Source organism: Eulemur rufifrons, chromosome 8 (assembly GCF_041146395.1).
Source record: "Eulemur rufifrons isolate Redbay chromosome 8, OSU_ERuf_1, whole genome shotgun sequence".
Classification (NCBI taxonomy): domain Eukaryota; kingdom Metazoa; phylum Chordata; class Mammalia; order Primates; family Lemuridae; genus Eulemur; species Eulemur rufifrons.
In genome coordinates, this window is record NC_090990.1 from 97,427,125 (window position 1) to 97,447,863 (window position 20,739).

Genomic DNA, 20,739 nt, shown 5'->3' on the forward strand with positions numbered 1-20,739 from the left:
TATTGCCATGGATTTGACTCTTTGCTTAAACACTTTGAAACTGAATAATCACAGAATGAAGTCTTGCCTTTCAGAGACTCTTTTCTCATATAAAAATGAATGGAAAAACAAGCATCACATGTACTCACCAGAAAATTGGTTTCCCTGATCATCACCTAAATACACATCTGGGAACGACACCAATCGGATATCAGACTGAGGTGGGGGGTGGGGGAGGGGATGGGGGTATGCCTACACAATGAGTGCATTGCGCACCGTTTGGGGAATGGTAACGTTTGGGGAATGGTAATACTTGAAGGTGCTGACTTGGGAAAGGTGGGTGGGGAAGGGAGGGATATATACCTAAATGATGGGTGCATATCCCATCATATCCCCCATAACAATAAGATGAAATAAAAAAAAAGGGGGGGATGATAATACCTGCTTTGCAGAATTATAATTTAATGTAAAGATTATAATTTAATGTAAATTGATCATGTCAATATATAAATTAACATATGGTAGATATTCAATAGATATTGGTTCTTATATCTTAAATAAAGGTAAAATGATATTCCTTCCCCATCCCAACTCCAGACAAAGGTTGCTTAGAGCATGTGAAATAGTGCATTCTCTATACTTGTGCTCCTGCCTTTAGTATTACATTTGGTTTGGATATAATGAAACTATATGGAATATTAAAGTAATCCAGACTTTGAAGATGAAAAGGTAAAGGACTCTCAATTTCTCTGGGTGAGATGATTTAGGAACAGGGGAAAGGACAAATGTAAAATTGAAATCTCTTCTGGTAGATCATGAAAGCTAGGTTATTCAAATTGAATTTATACTGGAATAAAGTTTGGCATGGATAGCCCCAGTGCCTTATAGGAACATCTAAAATCAACCCACTATTTTCTTTTTGCTTGTTTATTTTACTTTTGTAAGGTAGCCTAAAAGAGCTATGCCTTTGAAAAGAATTTCTGCCTCTTTTTTTTCTCCAGTAAAAATAATACATAAAATAGGGTGCTGTGTATCTCATATATTATTATAGAAGTCAGTCTCATTTTCAAATCTTCTGTGACATCAATAATAGTTTGTGAAATGAGATATTCTAATTTTTGTTTCATGAAATGCAAATAAACACATTCATGTATCTTACTTTTTTTATTCCTTCCATTTAAATGATTATGGGTACAAATAAATCAAATTTTTAAAAAGCAAATCTATGAGGTCAGGAATAAAATCTTCTCATATTGTGAAAAACTCTACAGCAAAAATCAGGATAGTTTGTTGATTTAAAGGCTGTTAAAAATTGATGAAGTTGTTGAGTTGTATTTCCTAGAGAGAAACAGGTTGAAAAAAGAACATATCCATGCCCTGAGTTTTTGAAGCTCTGGAAAGGCCTGAAGAATGGGCAACTCAGAATTCCTTCCTGATTTTTGATTCTCAGAAATCATAAAATCTAAAACTAATCAAAGAAAAAGCCACCATGTTAAAATGGCCTTTCTTTTATATCTATTTTTTTCCAAAATTTTCATCAAAATACCTTGCTTTCATTTTTTTGAAGTCTTATTGAGTAACTTTGAGAGTCATTGCCCCCAAAACTGCTGAATCACCCAGTATCTGTGAAAGTTAGCAGCTCCCTAAGCTGAATATGTCCCCTGTCTCCTGAAGATAATGTTGATTTTAATGCTGATTGTCTATGGCTGGCTGGTTTCTGGGATCAAGCAAGAGGCCCTCCCCGCCTTTTTTTTTTTTTTTTTTTTTTTGAGTCTTTGCTACATAACATTTCTGCCATTCCTATTTTAATTAGACTAGACAGTTCCACGTGAATTGTCTGTCTTTCTCTCCCTCTCTCTCTCTCTCTCTCTCTCCCTCTGATACATTTTATCTCACCAGGTTCCACACTTTTAGGAAAAATGGAGCACTTTCCAAAAGAAACTGTGAGTACATAATTAAGCGGTCTCCTTTAAACTTTCTATACTCTCTTTCACAGGATAATTAATATTTTTTTTTGGCTTTTAAGAAGTAGAGAATTTTAATTTTAACTCTCTTTTTGTGACTTTCTAACATTAAGCAATAACCTTATGTCTATATATAGCACCAAAACCTAGCAATGACTTAAGTTCATTCCCACAGAGAAAAACTAGGTAATTGGAGCAAAACAATACCCATAAATATTTGAGTCTCCATGGAATGATCTAATTCTATAGTCAGACTACTAATGGCAATTCACAGAGTAACAATTATAGTTAGGAGGAATAAAGAAAGACAAAAATTTAAATCCTATATTAAATGCTGTGGCTGAGGTAAGCTAGGAAAAATGGTGCCCATATCCAGATAAATGAAGGTGAACCCTATGATGATTTTGCTGGATCTTGTTACAAACAGGTTAGCTACTTCTATGGGAAAAGGATACTTTATGTTGTTTGATAGTATAAGGTTTTATGTTTCACAAGCCAATTACAAAGATGCTAATAATTTGAAATTTGTGATAATTGGGTCGAGGATGGCAGAATGCTTGATTTGTAGTATTTGTGAATAAAGCAAATAAAAAAAGTAAACAATATGTAAGCTTTATTTTTAAGTATGGAGAAAATAATATTTCATACTATTGCATGTAATATCATTCACTAAGTTAATTGCAAGTTGTTCTTAGTTATTTGTTAAGTTCAGAATGATCAGCACTTGTCCACACCATGTTAGCCTTTGAAAGCAATAAAATTACATTTCTATCTACAATTCTGAATTTTTGCTAATTTAAACTTTTTCCCTCATCAGTTCAATTTAATCCTATATATAGGACTTAGTAGATGTTAGTAAAAATTTATGTGAAAAGTTGGCAGAGTCTTCTGGATAATCAAGAAGTTTTAGCCTAAACAGTAACTATACATGGTTAAAAATTGCATACACTACAGACCTTCTAACAATAGGCATTCACAGGCTTAAGGATATCTGAATGTAGGTCCAACATGAGTAAATGCCTCGGGATGTGTAAGAGGAGTAGCATACTTGAGATTTGAGAACTAGCAATAGATAGAAGCTTTTTAACTTACAGGTTATGGAGAGCAGTGGGCCAAAAGTTTTGGAAACAGCTGAAGAGATCCAGGAGAGGCGTCAAGAGGTGTTGACTCGGTACCGGAGGTTCAAGGAGCTGGTTGCTGAGAGGGGTCAGAAGCTTGAGGAATCCTATCACTACCAGGTTTTCAGGCGAGATGCGGATGACCTGGAGAAGTGGATCCTGGAGAAACTCAAAATTGCAGATGATAAGAGCTATGAAGACACAACTAATATACAGGTCACTGTGTTCCATTGACTTCCACAGAGCAGACCCTAAGATCTCTAAGGAGGAAAACAGGTTTTTCTTGATGTTAATGTTAAAGGGTGGGTGTGGGTACAATTGGATTCCATTTAGAAACAAAACAAAATGAAAATAAGCCAGGGGAGTGGAAAGTTAAAGAATTGAATTAAGAGAAAATCTAAAGGTGCATTTCCCTTTATAAAGTTGGAGGGGTGAGACAGAAAAAGGAAAAAAATCAAACAAAAAGTATTAGTTTGTCATTCATTGAAGGCACAGAACTGTGCCTTATAATGAACTTACATTCAGATCATATATTCTCGTAATATAAGTGTTTATCTGGTTAACTGTAGAGAGGTAATGTAATAGATAGATTAGACTATCTGTTAGGGACAGGAATTCTGCCTCTGAATAGCCCATGTCTTCAATTCCTTCAACTTCAGGGTCTTCTTTGCAAAGGAAACTCATTCTAGATAGCATTTAATGGATGCAATATTCATCTGAAATTAAGCTATGGGGAAAACAGTAACTGCAGGTTAGAGGAATTTCTGATAAACCATGTGATTTCAATATTCCATGACATTCAGAATGGAATTAAAGAGTCATCAGTGCTTTCTGAAGCAACTGTTCTCCACTTTTCTCAGAAAGACATGAGTTCACGAGGTTTTTTCCTAGAGTTTTCCCAAATTGCTATTCATGGGTCTTGTTCAGTGCAAATGAGAGGTCCCAGTAGAAGAAGTTTGGTGGAAGCTGCCTCCCTTTCTGTTCACCTAGAATCATCATGATTGGGAGAAAGGATTACATGTGCCTGAAAGTGGTAATTGATATTGGACAGGAAGCACCTAGAATAAGAGCAAAGTATTATACTATATTAAATAGATCAATTAGTACCTAACAAGAACAGAGCCCAGAATGCAAAAAAACCCTCTTAATTAAAAACAAAACAAAACATTATTACAACCATCATCCTTCTCATTGTGCCTTACTTTCAATAGAACTCAGCTAGTTCTCTTTTCTGAAGAGGGACCCCTTTATTATTCTGGGGTCTATTGAGCCTTTAAAATAACAGGGTATTTATTGAAAATTCCCTAAGACAAAAATGGGGACAGGAAAAGGCTTTCTCTGTGGCCTCTGACTTTGAGCCGGAGACCCTCTGAGAACCTGTGTTCAGTGGCTCTACCTAGAGCAAACATTTCTCACCACGACTGGGCCTCATTAGCCATAAACTCTGATTTCTAAACTTCAGGGGAAATATCAGAAGCACCAATCCTTTGCAGCAGAGGTGCAAGCAAAATCAAGAGTCATTCCTGACCTGGAAGAAATCAGGGAAGTCCGATTTGCTGAGGGTCATTTTGCCCACGAGGACACCAAGGTAAACGTATGGTAGGGCTCTTTCTAATTGCTGATTATGTTGTCGGGATTTTAGTTGGTTATACCAGATATAAACATTGATGTAGCTGGGTTGGAGCCAGGGCTCCTGCCTTTTATCTTCCATGAGGTTGAGGCAGAAAAAATGATGGGATGTCTTTTTGTTCCTTGGAGCGAAGAAAAGAACTATGATACAAACGCTGCCATTAAGTGGCATAACATTCCTCCTCATGCCACTGCAGAAGAAACTGGCTCAAGATCAAGCCCCCTTCAGCCTGTTCCACAACTCCCACATGAACTGGCTTTTTCAAATGTTCTTTCTAATTATTTCTACTGACCTCGGTGTCTTTGTCCCTTAAATTCTTCAAACAAGGAATGCTCTCTTATTTGAATCTTCTCCACAATCTTTTTCCCTTTGTCTTTGATGCCTCTTTCTTTTCACACCCCACAGTCTATGACTACTATTGTACCTCTCCAAACTCCCCCCCTCCCATTACTTCAAAAAAATCCTAAAATTCCATATGTTTAGAAAACTTCCCTGAATACCTAGAACTGACAATCACCACCATTGTAGTAAGTATTTACCACTCTGTAGCCCATTATTAATGTATCAGGTATTTTCTGACTTAATCCACATACTCTTCCGAATGTTTGTGCTAATATGGTCAATTCAGAATCTTTTTGTGTGAGTGAACTTTTTATTGCTTACGTATTTTTTAAATTGTCAAAGCAAATTTGCATTACCTATTTTAAAACCGGGGCTGGTCTTTCTATGTGTAACATAAAAATTCTAGCCCATTTTACTGTCAGCAAAACACAGTCAGGGAACACACAGACTTTAACCAGAATAGAGTCTTCTTATAAAGAAGAACTCATTAAAATAAAATCTCAAAACTTATTTATTTCTATAAAATGGAAATAATTTTACATTATTTATAGTTTTGTGTGTGACCAACCCCTACATTAATTAAAATATTTGGAAAATGTTGGAAACATTGTCACATCAGTCATAATCACCAAGGCTATCTCAGACAGTACCCCACTGCAGGGTTCGGAAAGAAATGTGGTTCACATGCTACTCTAAGCAATGGAGTAGTTGAAATAGATAAGATTCTTAAAGATATTACATAGATGGTACCTTCAATTTCACAATATAGATAACACATAATGGTCTGAGCTAACCTGGTATTCAAAGTCGTCTATACAGTCTTAAACTATAGAGTTGCAAAATACTCTTACTGTTTTGATGACTATGATTTCTTTATAACTTAGCAAAGTTGTAGCTCTTACACTTCCTGGCAGACAGTTCGTGCTAAATTACTTTTATGCTTTTGCCATTGCTATTTTCTGTGTTTAGAACATGATATGCTTATCATTTACCTGTCAAAAATCTTTGTTCCTTTAGACTCAGTTCAAATGAGCACTTTTTATGCATCCTTCCTCCTTCCCATTGTATTGTTTGTAATTATTCCATCTTCTAAAACCCCAAGGCAATTTTACAAAATTTTCTCTTATGGAAGATCATATTTGGCTTGGTTTAATAGCTATTTCCTTATATATCTCATTTCCTCCTTTAAATATTTGTTGATCAATGAATGCATTCACGAATGAGAGAGGAATTTGTATCCAAGTCCCTTTCTGCATAAGTCTCTGAGCCTGTCCCTGCTCCACACCCTCTGTGCCTGAGTGGTTCTGCCTCTCTTCCCCAAAGGCCCATCTGGAGGAACTGCGCCGCCTGTGGGACCTGCTGCTGGAGGTGACCCAGGAGAAGGGCTCCCTGCTTCTGCGGGCCTTGAAGCTCCAGCAGTACTTACAGGAGTGTGCTGACATCTTAGAGTGGATCGGAGACAAGGTATAGGACTTAACAGCAAGCACATAGGACCTCTCTCCTCTCTGTGCTGGGTACTCCATAGGCACTTACTGCAGACTATTCACAAAAAAGTCAGGATGTCTGTTCCTGGACTTTGTTCCTTGGAAGACAGAGGAATTTTGACGATTTAAGAGTATTCCAGAGGTGAACATTGTAGGGGGTAAGTCTAAATGTATGGACCTGAGTATGGAGAAGGCAAGACTTACACAAAGACCATGCATTGGAAGATGATCTAGGCTCACCCTCCTTCTACCTTCTTGATCTTTAACTCCTTCTTCTATGTTTTTGCTCTTACTCTGGGGCCTGGCTGAGAGTATTGCCAACACTTTCTCTAATCACTTATCTCTCATCTCTCAGTGCCTATAATTGTGGGGTTTTTTTATTTTTCAAAATACTTAAAGAATAATCTGAGAGTTAGGACTGAAGATTAACACAAGCAAGTGCCTAGTACAATGATTTTGTGATACTCTGTATATTGCATTGAATAGAAAGGAGATGAATTTATTCCTCATGCTCCAAAACACAATAGGGTGCTTCCAGGGGCTTTGGCCAACAATGACCCCAATTTTGCTAAATGATTGCCTCAAAGAGCACTGTTCCCTGGTCCAAGGTGCTATCTCAGGAAATACACTCCTACTTCTGGCTCTTCCCAGGAGGGGGTTCTCCCAGCTCCTCATGTGTTTCCATCTGAGCTATCCTGGGAATGCAAGCAGGGGTTTGGCTCTTTTGACCTGCAGGAATGCCTAAGTAATTGCTGGTGACTGAATGAACTTTCTGTATCTATAGGAGGCTATAGTAACGTCAGTGGAGCTTGGTGAAGACTGGGAGCGTGCAGAAGTTCTGCATAAGAAGTTTGAAGAGTTCCAAGTGGACCTGGCAGCTCGAGAGGGGAGAGTGGACGGAGTGAACCAATATGCCAATGAGTGTGCCGAGGTGAGGTGGGAGCAAAAGAGCCATTCCAGGGAAAGGGTACTGATCCATAGTGAGAACTTCTGCACGTTGGTAGGTGGGATATGAGGGAGATGGGACTTTGTGAGAAAACATGGAGTAACATGCTCTGATTGGTTTCCTCTCGCCTCTGGATACACCCCTTGTCAGTGTGTGTGTGTGTATGTGTGTGTGTAGAGGGATTAAATTCATAATAAGCAAGAAGAAAACTTTTGTACCAGGCAGTACTAGTGTTTATGGGGAACTTTCCTTAATAAAGTAACAAGTATAAAGTAGCATAGAATATAAAATAATGTTGGGCTATTATAATATACTTATACAATATCATTATATATCATTATTTTGGGGGGATGAGGAAGGGAAAGGAGGTAGACTTACTTTCATTTACTTCAGAAAATACTTAAATAAGTTTGAAATCTCTGAGCAAAGGCTCAGTGTTGAAATAATGACCCTAGTATATGGAAGAAAACTGGGAAACCAGTTTTTTGAGATACATATATACACAAACATATGTGTATATACATATGTGAAATATTCCTATAAAATAAATAAACTCCAACAGTTGGCTACATTGTGTGCTTTTGAAGGTATGGTTTCATTATTATTGCAGGTCTATAGTCCGAATGATCTTCCTATCTTAATAGAACCAAGATTTCAGGATGAATAAGTGCCAGAGTAAGAAAAAGAATCTATGTTTTCCAATTTTTTTTTTTTGGCCACATTTCCTATAGTCCTTAAATTTTCTCCCACCACCACTTTCCTTTTATTGTGGAGGTATTTCATTTTTCTATTACTTTCTAACAAATCACCATGAAACTTAAAACAACAAACATCTTATTTGTTCCTAATTCGGTGAGTCAGATGTTTGAGCTGCTCAGCTGGGCTGTTCTCCTGGTCGCCCCTGGTGTCTCCTGTGGCTGAAGTTATTTAGTGGCTCAGCTAGAGTCAAGGATCTAAGGGGGCCTCAATCCCATGTCTGGGGCCCTGGCGAGGATGATGAGGATTCCTCTGTGTAGTCTCTCACTGTTCAGTAGACCATGCTTCTTTATGTGCCAGTGTTCCATGAGGGTAAGGGCAGAAGCTGAAAGGCTTCTTGAGGCCCAGGTGCTGGAGCCCATAGAAAGTTACTTCTGCTACATGCTGTTGGTAAACAAGTCAAAGGCCTTTTCAGACCCAATACTTGAGGAGACAGATTCCACCTTTTGAAGGGAGAAGTGGCAAAATGGCATGGCCTTTTTTTTCCAATCTACTACAGAAATGATGAATCCAACACATTTAGAACATATCTGCTTGTTTTTTTTGGAGTGGGGCCTATACTGCCATAATAAAAAGGACCATGCACTCAAGAAGGAGAATGTAGAAAACTCTGTCGGGGGAGGCTTGGGAATGGAAACGGAAGTGGGAAGAACTGGTGACAGGAGGAACAAGCAGATGGGCATATGAGAATTCCTCAAAATTGCAAAGTATCAAAACAAGCAGATGCTACTAGTTTAATCTAGTATTCACAGATCTGTTTGCCTCAGATTGTTTGCAAAAATGCCTAAAATTTTCTGTAAAATCATATGTGTAAGCATGTGTCTATAATTCTGGGAAGAGAGAAATGGTTTTAATTGGATTTTTAAAGATGTTAGGACCATAAAAGAGTGAAGAATCACAGTACTAGAGTTTGGGAAAACTAACTCATATTTCACAAAGGGAATTTTTCTCTTCTTTTCTGTGGCTTCCAGGATTTCCAGTGGATTTGGCAAACATCAAAAAGGTGGAGATCTGAAAATAACACCAGGGCTGGACAACATGTGTTAGTCAGCTAGTTCAGTGCTGTGGGCACAGGATACAACATCTGGCTGGTTGGTGTTCTAGGTGTTGGTAATGTGCATCAGGTTAGAGCTAGGGAGCAGGGTTATAGTGTCTGGCTACAATGGTCAATCTCCACTTCTGACAAAGTATGAATCAATGTAAAAGGAGATGTGTTTAAATGATTTTTCATGTAACCTCATCTTTGCATAACTCCAGTGTTGGTTTCCTTCCACAGGAGAACCATCCTGAGCTGCCCTTGATTCAGTTTAAGCAGAATGAGGTGAATTCTGCCTGGGAGCGTCTCCACGGTCTGGCTCTCCAGAGACGGAAAACCCTGTCTGATGCTGCAGACCTCCAGCGATTCAAACGGTATGGATCTGGCCACTGCTTTGCAGAAAATTTTAAAATAGCATCATGTTTGTTATTTGTATTAGTTTCCTTCTACTCTTGTTAGCAATCAGTGGTCAATACTTCAAACCAAAGGTATCATGTGCTTGCCTTTGAGACAGCAAGGGAGGGGGTAGTTAAGTCAATATTGTGAAGATTGGAGCCCAAAGAAATAAAAAAATAGCATTGGTGATTTAGTGATGGAAGCTCTGCAGAGGCAAGGAAAGCAGATTGAGAATTAGATGATGGTGGAAGGTGGATTTGGGAAGAAGAAAAGCATTCATAAAGAGCGTACCAAGTTATGCAAAGTATCTTTGGAAGATCAACTGTCAGGAGGTCTAGGTTCTTAATATCTCAATGGAAACAACTATGAAGCAAGAACATCTTATATTACTTTTTATTCGTATGTGGGAAGGCAAGGTAATTGCTCTTGGGTGACCCAAGGTGGTCCTGGCTGTGTGCTCTGTTCCACTGCTTGCTGTGCAATGCCGCCATCTTCTTTGTTTGGAACTCTTGCCAATCTCTGACAGGGATGTGACTGAAGCCATCCAATGGATCAAGGAAAAGGAACCTCTACTCAGCTCTGAGGACTATGGCCAAGACCTTGTTAGCTCTGAGGCACTGTTTCATAGTCACAAGGGACTTGAGAGAAACCTTGCAGTCATGAACGACAAGGTAAGTCATTGTCAGAGGAGTGGCTGGCCCCTTGAGCTAGAATAGGCATTTGGGGGTTATCTTGCCTAGCAGCATGCCCCCAGAGGTCCCAATAAAGTCACTCTTTTCAATGAAAAAGAAATTCAGTGATATTTGAATATACTTCCTTATTTTAATTCAAAACTTTTACATGGATACTGGATACTCCTTATTTTTATTTAAATTATTTGTATTTAAATGTACATACATGACTTATATTGTATGGTGTTTTTCTAATACATTTCACAATTTTAAAACAAAAAGTGCATACCTCCAAGGATGGTTTCCTAATCTCCTTCAGTGAAATACCTAATGGCCAGAGAGTCTTTCCTTTCATCTAATCACACTTTCTTCTGTTGTAGCTGAATCCTCTTTCTTTTTGTTCTTCACTCAGTAGATCAGAAAAGTATTTTCTTCTTTTCCTCTTATAATAAATTCTGAGACTTGCTAAACCCACCTTTAAATCCCCTTTTAAAAGCTGGGAAATCCCAGTTTGTATATCTAGAAGAGTGGGCACAGGCACACGAGAACTTGGAACAAGCCTACTTTCTTGAATGATTCCCGTCCTTTACTTCTTCCCCTTCACAACTTTAGCTATGACATAGACAGATTACTGCTGAGTGTGCATGGGACAGTCAGCCCATAGAAAGACCACACTCACTGTGCTTTACTTATAGCCCTGTCCCTGTGTACGGTTTCTACGAACTCTCACCTTTTTACTTCTTTTATTCTTCCTTGTGTTTGATTTTGGTTTTGGGTTTTTATCCTAATGCTGAACAATAAAATCCCATGATTTGATGAATATTGGTAATGAAATTCCACACCCTAGACAAGATCTGATTATAGGGGAGTATGACGAAAGGGGTAAAAACGTGTGCAAAGTACCCGTATCCATAACCCCGCTACTCAGGAATTGTGCTTAAAATGGTCTGGCATTACTGGAATTTTCTTGGCCTCCTTGGCGGAAATGTCTTTCTAACTTCCGCAGTCATCATTAGAGAAATGGTATAGCAGTGGTGAAGGAGCAACTGAGGTGAAAATCTTGCTCTGACACTTAATAGTTGAATAACTTTCAACCAATAAATACTTTACCTTTTAGTTTTCACATAAAAGAGGAATAAGAATAATTTCTACCTCATAATATAATTAAAGGAAGAATACAAAATGAGAAAATGCATGTAAAGTGCTTAGCACAATGAGAGATGAAAGTACTCAATAAATTGTAATTATTAATATAGTGTGTTAGTGACATAATATATCAGTATAAATATATTTATAAATTATCATTACTCATAGGATTGTTTTGCTATACTTCTTTCACAAATCTTTGCCAAGAGGAATCAAAGTCCTCGGATTCCCTACTAGGTTTCTTTTTCATCCCAAAGGTGAAGGAGTTATGTGCCAAAGCAGACAAGCTTATGCTTTCCCATCCTTCAGATGCACCTCAGATCCAGCAGATGAAAGAAGATTTGGTCTCCAACTGGGAGCACATTCGCGCCTTGGCTACCAGCAGATACGCAAAACTTCAGGCTTCTTATTGGTGGGAAATTCCTCCTCTCTGTGGCTCTGCCTATCTCTACAGGACACAGATATAATATCAAAAGCAGAACTAAGTGTGAAAAGAGTGAAATAGCAAGGGAATCAGCTCCACTGCCTGCTCAGTAGGGGCAAAAGATTCAATTTACCAAAGGAAGTTTTTTGTGGACTGGTATAATATAGTAGTCCCCACTTATCCATGGTTTCAATTACCCAAGGTCAACTGCAGTCTGAAAATACCAAATGGAAAATTCCAGAAATAAACAATTCATAAGTTTTAAATTGTGCACCATTTTAAGTAGTATGATGAAATCACTTGCTGTTCCGCTGCCTCCACCTGGGATGTGAATCATTCCCTTGTCCAGCCCATTAGTCAGTCACTTATTAGCTATCTAAGTTATCAGATCAACTGTTGCAATATCGCAATGCTTCTGTTCAAGTAATCCTTACTTTACTTAATTGTTCTATTTTATTATTGGTTATTGTTGTTATTCTCGTACTGTGTCTAATTTATATGTCAAACTTTATCATACGTATGTAGTTATAGTATATAAAAGATAGGGTTCAGTACTATGCTGAGTGTCAGGCTTGCACTTGGTGGGGGTTGGAGCGTTTCCCCCACGGATAAGGGGGTACTGCTGTACTAAGCATCACACCTCCACTCACCTCCATCCTGCTGTCTTCCCTCGTTTGTATAGTCGTGGGATGCTATGGAGAGACTTGTAACGCTGGAAAAGCAGCTGAAGAAACATTTCAAAATCCTGCTTCTAGCTAAGGAGCTGAAATAAATTTTCAAGCTGAAGAGCATGAAATAACTCCAGCATTATTTCCTTAATGTGGGTTAAAAGCTTACAAAACACCCTGATAACAGGCATCATTTCAGGAGTTAATTCTTATGCTTAGTCTTTCAATAACCAGAAGATAGTATTTATCTTATTGTTATGATTTAAAACCAAATGATGATACCTGGCAGGGGAGATACCATGATCACGAAGGTGGTTTTCCCAGGGCGAGGCTTATCCATAGCACTCTGGATGTGCTGACCTCTGCGATTTCCCCAAATGTGGGAAACTCGACTGCATAATTTGTGGTAGTGGGGGACTGCGTTCGCGCTTTCCCCTGAATTTGCAAGGAAAAAAATAAATAAAAATAAAACCAAATGATGAGCATTTAATTTTTTGGAATAGGTAACTATTTTTGCAGTTTTTATTTTTTATTAATAGAGTTAAAGGAGAGCTAAGCTACATGAGGAATCTTAACCCTAATTTTAGTCCCCTCTTACCATAGGGTGCTTCCTGTTATTTATATGGCATGCATTCATTTATTGCTGCATTATGAATACTTTATTCCATTTCAAATACTTATGGGGTAGGTGTGATGGAGAAGTAATGCCCACATGTCACATCACACAATGACACACCTACCCTAGGAATATACAACCTGGAGTGAAGGCCTGACAACCTGCACCACTAGAGGAACTAGACCTACAGTCCCCAACCCCTGGGCTGCCCACCAGTACAAGTCCATGGCCTATTAAGAACTGTGCTGCACAGCAGGTGAGCAGTGGGCGAGCAAAGCGTCATCTGTATTTAAAGCTGCTCCCCATCGCTCACATCACGCCTGAACTCCGCCTCCTGTCAGCTCAGCAGCGGCCTTAGATTCTCATAGGAGCGCGATCCCTACTGCAAACTGCGCATGCGAGGGATCTAGGTTGCGCACTCCTTATAAGAATCTAATGCCTGATGATCTCAGGTGGAGCTGAGGTGGTGATGCTAGTCCTGGGGAGTGCTGCAAATACAGATTATCATTAACAGAGAGATTTGACTGCACAGAGACCATAACAAATCAATTGCTTGCAGACTCATATCAAAACCCTATCAGTGGGTGGCAAGTGACAATGTAATAATAATAGAAATAAACTGCACAATAAATGTATTACACTTGAATCATCTGTATTACACTTGAACCCATCACCCCCCACTGGTCCATGGAAAGATTGTTTTCCATGAAACCAATCCTTGGTGCCAAAATGGTCAGGGGCAGCTTAACTAGACTGTAAGTAACAGGAAGTACATCAGGGAAGGAGAGGGCTAGGATTAGAGTGATCTTAGCTCAACCCAACCCTAACTCTTTGTTCAGAGTTCTTTCACATCCGTTTCTCCCTCCTGTCCTTTACCTCACCTTTCCCACAGGTATCAGCGGTTCTTGTCTGACTACGATGAGCTCTCAGGCTGGATGAAGGAGAAGACTGCTCTCATCAATGCTGATGAGCTGCCAACTGATGTGGCCGGCGGGGAAGTCCTGCTGGACAGGCATCAGCAGCATAAGGTAGAAAGCAAAGGCCTCCCCAGCAGGAGGAGGGGGCAGGTGATTTGGTTCAATACTGGGAATGCCAGGAGGCTTCTTGCTGCATTTTGAGACTATGTGTCTTGTGGTCACAGCACGAGATTGACTCCTACGATGACCGATTTCAATCTGCTGATGAAACTGGTCAGTCCCTCCTGGATGCCAATCATGAAGCTTCTGAGGAAGTTCGGGAGAAGGTAATCTAGTTTAACAGAGTTTGTGAAATTTTTATGGCATATTTAGCCCTTATTTAATCTCATAATAATATGATAATCTCTGAGTGGGAGGAGGATAGAAGTCATCTAAACATGTTAATAATATGGACCCAGGTTTTATGCTGCTCCCTTTCACATACAGTCATCCATCATTATCCACGAGGGATTGGTTCAAAGATCTCCCTGTGATGCCAAAATCCATGGATGTTTAAGTCCCTGATATAAAATAGTGTAATATTTGCATATAATCTCTGTACACCCTTCCATGTGCTTTAAGTCATCTCTGGATTTGTAATACCTAATACAATGTAAATGCTGTGTAAATAATTGTTATACTGCATTGTTTAGGGAATAATTACAAGAAAAGAAAAGTCTGTACATGTTTATACAAATGCATTTTTTCCCATATATTTTCTATCCATAGTCGGTTGAATCCACAGAGGTGGAACCCACAGATATGGAGGGCTAACTATGCTGTTTTAGTCAAATTGAATCACTTGAAATTCTCGTAACACAGTGTCTGCTTCCTCACATCTGAGCTTTTATGTTACCAAACCTCTGACTTCTACCTAATATGAAACATCCATACCATTTTGCCTTTTGATATATGCTCTGTTTTGTCACCTTTCCATGATCATCTCTAGACTATAAATTCCATAAGGACTGCACCTATTTCATCTGTGGATTCCCTAGTACTTAGCACGGTGCCAGGAACATGGCTGGCACCTATACCTTTGCTTCTCTCCTCTGTACAACATCAAATTAAGCTGTTTTTCTATATCTGTGTTTTTCAAATTTACATTAAGTAACAGGAAAACTTTAAGCACTCCTAACTGCACTGGATGAAGACAACAGGTTTGCCATCATTCTAACCTCCGGGATCACAGGGCCTCACTCTAGCCCCCTGATCCAGGGAGATTTTACTCCAGTCATAAAGTCTAGGAACTCCTTGGGATGATAATAACAATAAGATGGGCAGGCCTCTTTGCTTCTCACTAGATGCCAGGCACAGCCTCCAGCACTATGCAATGTGAGGTTGAGATAGCTAGGTTTTGAATTCTCCCAGAACTCTGTGGGGATATTATCATATAGATTTTTATTAGTAACAAGTTTCTGCCAGAGGAATAGCAGAACCCTAAGTCCTTGAAAACTTACCTGTTATCCTGTGATTCTCAGATTTTGTGCTGCTCCTTTGATGGAGTTAACACAGAAGCAGCTATAGTAAGTTGGAATTTCTTGGGCAGATGCTTGACCAGAAACAAAGGACTTTTTATGGATTTGAGAATGTCTCTTTTCTCTTTCCTTGGTGGTTCTAATTTTTCTTTCAGAATAAAATGCAAACTTCTTGGTCTGACATTTTAAGTGCTCTACGAATTTCATCAAATGCTCACCCTTTTTTAGATGCTGCATTTTTCCCTAGAGCTCATGGTGCAATCTAACAATTACTTGGAGTTCCTATAATAATATTTTCTCATGGCGTCATGTCCTCCTACCAGCCTGCTACCTGCTCCCAGCCCTTGGTACCTGCTCTCTGGTACAATAGTTCCTATGCTTTTCCATACTTCTACTCCCTGGTTCTTCCTACCAGAATTAGTCTTTTCTTGGTTCTTTATACATATTAAGTGTATTGTACTTCTCTTGTGGCATTTTTTTGTAGGTAAAATCATTTATTTGCTTAGATGTTGAAACCTTAAGAGAAAAGCCTATTTCATATTCATTTTTGTAGCCTTCAAATGGATTTGAATTTATTAGATGCTCAATAAATGTAGAATAACACAAATGATCTTCCTAATATACTGTCTTCTCCCTTCCAAAGATGGCAATACTTGCTAACAACTGGGCTGCCCTGCTGGAACTGTGGGACAAGCGTCAGCATCAGTATGAGCAGTGCTTGAACTTGCACCTTTTCTACAGAGACAGCGAGCAAGTGGACAGTTGGATGAGTAGACAAGAGGTAGTGGGAGGGGTCCAACCAACCTCTAGAAATCAATTCTTCTACTCCTCACTTACCGGCATGACTACTATGAGCACGCTCTTAACCACTTCTGTGGGCCAAAACTTGTCGTAGGAACTAGAGAATTATCCAAAGAAAAAAAGATAGGCCCTTTCTATAAGGCTACTACTATAATTCCCTCATGAACAAATGCATGTAAAAATACTTAAATACATAGCAGAGAGGCTTTAACCATAACTGAGCATAAGGCAAAATGAAAATTTATAAGGGCTCAAGAAGACAAAAATGTGACTATATTAAGGAATTCCCTGTGGATAGACCCAGAAATATAGGTAAGAAAATGGCATAAGAGCATCAGGAAGGAGGCTTGAAGCTCCTACTGTTAGAGGTCAGTCTCTATCTACTGCCCTAATTTGTACTAATTCCTGCCTTGTTCTCCAACCATCTCCTCTCCTTCCTTACTTAGTCCTTGTGTCAGAGATATTCCAAGAGGAATGTTTCTCACTAATGAGGCATAGCTGGGGAGTGCCTTTCTGTCTTCTATAGGCCTTCCTGGAAAACGAGGATCTGGGAAATTCGCTCGGCAGCGTAGAAGCCCTTCTTCAGAAGCATGATGACTTTGAGGAAGCCTTTACTGCCCAAGAAGAGAAGATTACAGTAAGAAATGGGCTGTAATTTGGGCATTGTCTTCCTGTTTGTATACATCATCTCAGACAATACCTGTCCCTAGACAGAATCACTCCTTTGTACAGAAAAAAGAAGGAAGGGGGAAAAAAAAAAAAAAAGGAATCACTCCTATGACTACCAGAAATAGCATGAGGATTATTCTTAATCAAGTTATATCCTTGTTTTATTGTTAGTAGTATTTATTTGTGTGTTTTTAAACTCTTTGATTTAATTTTGTAAACATATAAAATGTTGATACAGCATTAAAGCCAAACTTCATACTTATTTTTAAAAGAAAAAAAAAGTTAAAATACCCAGAAAAAGAATCACACCCATTTTTATCAACATACTTCTTGGTCTACAAAGCATATTTGGAAAGGTTTTCAAGATGGTACGTCATTTTATTTCTTTCTGATGAAGTGGATGATTGTAGTTTTATTGTTTTTTTCCTCTCTAGTAATATCTTAATGTAGTTTTCTCTTCTCTAGTAATATGTAGATATCTAAGTAATATCTACTCTTTTTCTTAATAGCATATTTTTCCTTAATAGTATATCTTCATCTTTGTGTTTCTCATCTAAGCTACTATAGAGTTTTCCTGTGAACCTTAATTACAGTGTCCAGAAGACTTGTCAATATATAGACAGGATTCAAAGGAGTGTGAGGAAGACGTCATGGGTGCAATATATTATATGTCTTTGGCTGTCTCCTAGGATGGCGCTGTCTTCAACTTCCCCTTCCCACAAACATACTACCATCACTCGCAGCAACAACAATCAAATTCCAAGTCTTCTTTGTTAATCTCCACTCAATGTGGAGCTTAATGTGGTCCATTAATCCATATGCATGTTCTTTCTGTTGATTCTCATTGGAGAAAGGCTAACACTGTAAAATAATTTATTCTGTGTAAAGTGCTATCATTTATTTTAGGTCATTTTCTCATTTTCCTAAAGCTCTAGCAATTTGGGAGATTATGGATAAATGCAGATAAAAATTTGCCTCTACAATTTCTGACTCCTCTCCCCATGTAGCTGGAGATATAAATATAGATGTAGATACAGATATGTATCCTAGAAGAATAGGTGGATAGATAATTAGATGGATAGATAGACTTGTACCACTGGACATGACTGTGTCATTAATAGTCTTTCCTCTTGATATTTAAGCACAGGTCAAATATTTACCTTGTAGTGACATATGAATTCATTTACTGTAGCCTGGATATATATTGTGACACCGAAAAAGTAATTGACATGCCCAAGGTATATATTTTGAAATATAATTTATAACAGAAATCTCAATGAGGACCTAGATCTTCTGACCTTCCAATTTGTTCTCTTCCAATGTTGTTATGCTTCATCTTTAAACAGTTATTCAAACTGAGTGATCACAGAGGGAAAACCACTCTATTTTTTTTTTCAGACATTAGACAAGACTGCAACCAAATTGATTGACAATGACCATTATGATTCAAAAAACATTGCTGCTATCCGTGACGGGGTATGTCCAAGGGCCCAGAGCTTCTGCCTTTTTGTGCGCTGGGGTCAGGGAAACTCTTAGGGTATGATGACCAGGGTGGAAGTTGAATCTCATGTACCCATGTTTGGTTTTGCTGACAGTGAGTTTGCTCATGGTTTTTGCAGCTGTTGGCCCGGCGGGATGCCCTACGGGAAAGGGCTGCCACTCGACGGAGATTGCTGGAGGATTCATTGCTTTTGCAACAACTGTATCAGGATTCAGATGACCTAAAGAACTGGATCAACAAAAAGAAAAAGTTGGCAGATGATGAAGATTACAAGGTACGTAGGGGTTTCAGGCCCTGGGTATACTTATGAAGAGTTAGTTTCATGGAATTACGATCTTGGAGTCAAATGGATTTCAGTGTTCAGCTGGTGATCCACATTTTATAGACGAGAAAACAGAGGCTCAGAAAAGGGCAACGACTCCCCCGAGACTATATATCCAGTTACAAATCAAGAATCTATATTCTGGTTTTCCTATACCCTGCTGTTCCTCACCCCTTTCCTCTAGCACAGCTTCCAGTGGTCCTTAACAGAGTGGAGGAAGGGTAGGGATGATCTTTGTTAGCTGCTGTTGCCCCTTTACTGGCTCTTCTGCTCCCCCGAACTCCTATAGTAGGAAAAAATTGTGTCTAATCCCAGAAATAGGTTCAAAGTTTTTGAAAGCAACTGGAAACTCAAAAATATCCTAAAAGTTTGATATAATACAGACATATAATGTTGTGGCTGGAAGGGAGCAATCCTTTATTTTATAGATGAGGGAACTAGGCTCTGAGCTGATAAGTAAATTGCTCAAAGCTATCAAGTTATTTAGAAGGCAGTTTAACATAAAGGTTAGAAGCACAAACTCTGCAGAAGGTGCACCTGGGCTTAAATTCTTACTTTAGTTTGTGTAACTATGGAAATTCCTGGATTATTTCTAAGCCATAGATTTCTCTTTCTTGGAGTTGTACTAAACACATATTTTGTACTCAAAAATGTTACATAATGTAAACTATTATGCACACACATGTATACTCACAAACCTTAACATTTACCATCAGGGCTAGAATTACTCTCTTGATTTCTAGGCCAGCGTCTCCTGAAAGTGTTTACTTTTCCAGATATCATTTGGTCTTAAGTGTGTACTCACTATCCTTTTGTTCTTAGGTCTTGATGGATCTATGAACATTTATCTGTACCTTTCATTATGTGAAACTAGATTGTAAGTGTTTGCATTCTCTAGAGGAATTATGGCACCAGTGTATGTTGAATAAACAGATCTCTCTATGGGGCTAATAGGTGGATGATCCATGTACTAGGAAAGGGATGGAAAATAATCCTCACCTTTCATGACAGCTCCAACTGAGTGTTAATGCTTGCATAGGATGTCATATTCAAAATGGTCTTCAGGCAGTATTTGGGCTCAGTGGAAGTAAATGCTGGATTGGTTAGCCACATCCGCCACATGCAGAAGGAGAGATGGGTCACTTGAGTTTTCCAAGCACTGGACTAGTGCAGTTCTCCCTTGTATTCTCTTCTTAGTACAGTGAGATTTATAGTGAGAAGTAACCCCCATCCTTAAAATTTCTGCCCCTCATTCTTCAAGTAATGTTTTCTTCCTCCTCCCCCATCTTGTCTTAGGACACACAGAACTTGAAGAGCCGAGTTCAAAAGCAGCAAGTCTTTGAAGAGGAGCTGGCAGCTAATGAGATCCTACTCAATAACCTAGAGAAAACTGGCCAGGAGATGATCGAGGATGGTCACTACGCCTCTGACAATGTGGCCACTCGTCTGAGTGAAGTTGCCAGCCTCTGGAAGGAGCTGTTGGAGGCTACAGCACAGAAAGGTAAGAATCAGAGGTCTTGGTGAAAGGCCAGTTCCTAAATTCTGAAACCTGCTACATTCATCTTTCCCACCATGAATTTATCTGGTGACCTCTATGAGAAGGGATGCTGCTCATTTGCTTCCCTGTGTCTTCCTTTTGATGGGAAAGAAGTTTTTAAAATCCAGCCTAAACTTATCACACTATATCTTAACACAATTTTATGTTTTCTTCATGTATGTAGAGTTTTTTTTTCCTGATGAAAAAAAAATGAATGAAATTACTTTTGTTTTCTTTACTTTTCTAATATTATTTTTTTCTTTCCCTTAAAGATCTATTCATGAACTATAAATTCAGTA

General features: G+C 38.8%; 1 protein-coding gene and 1 non-coding gene across 2 annotated transcripts in view; both read left to right on the top strand.

Moving 5' to 3' along the window:
- The first annotated feature begins 1,898 nt into the window (after nucleotides 1-1,898).
- SPTA1 (spectrin alpha, erythrocytic 1) overlaps nucleotides 1,899-20,739 on the top strand; it is a 67,422-nt gene continuing 48,581 nt past the window's right edge. Inside the window, exons 1-15 of the mRNA XM_069479211.1 lie at nucleotides 1,899-1,922; nucleotides 3,038-3,277; nucleotides 4,524-4,649; nucleotides 6,357-6,497; nucleotides 7,302-7,448; nucleotides 9,496-9,629; nucleotides 10,178-10,322; nucleotides 11,726-11,880; nucleotides 14,069-14,204; nucleotides 14,318-14,419; nucleotides 16,254-16,391; nucleotides 16,938-17,048; nucleotides 18,479-18,556; nucleotides 18,700-18,855; nucleotides 20,200-20,404. Coding sequence (XP_069335312.1) covers nucleotides 1,899-1,922; nucleotides 3,038-3,277; nucleotides 4,524-4,649; nucleotides 6,357-6,497; nucleotides 7,302-7,448; nucleotides 9,496-9,629; nucleotides 10,178-10,322; nucleotides 11,726-11,880; nucleotides 14,069-14,204; nucleotides 14,318-14,419; nucleotides 16,254-16,391; nucleotides 16,938-17,048; nucleotides 18,479-18,556; nucleotides 18,700-18,855; nucleotides 20,200-20,404 — 2,038 coding nt within the window. The remainder of the gene's footprint in view (nucleotides 1,923-3,037; nucleotides 3,278-4,523; nucleotides 4,650-6,356; nucleotides 6,498-7,301; nucleotides 7,449-9,495; nucleotides 9,630-10,177; nucleotides 10,323-11,725; nucleotides 11,881-14,068; nucleotides 14,205-14,317; nucleotides 14,420-16,253; nucleotides 16,392-16,937; nucleotides 17,049-18,478; nucleotides 18,557-18,699; nucleotides 18,856-20,199; nucleotides 20,405-20,739) is intronic.
- Nucleotides 12,839-12,998, top strand: LOC138390929 (U1 spliceosomal RNA). Its single transcript, XR_011234598.1, has one exon. It is a non-coding gene; the product is annotated as a U1 spliceosomal RNA (small nuclear RNA).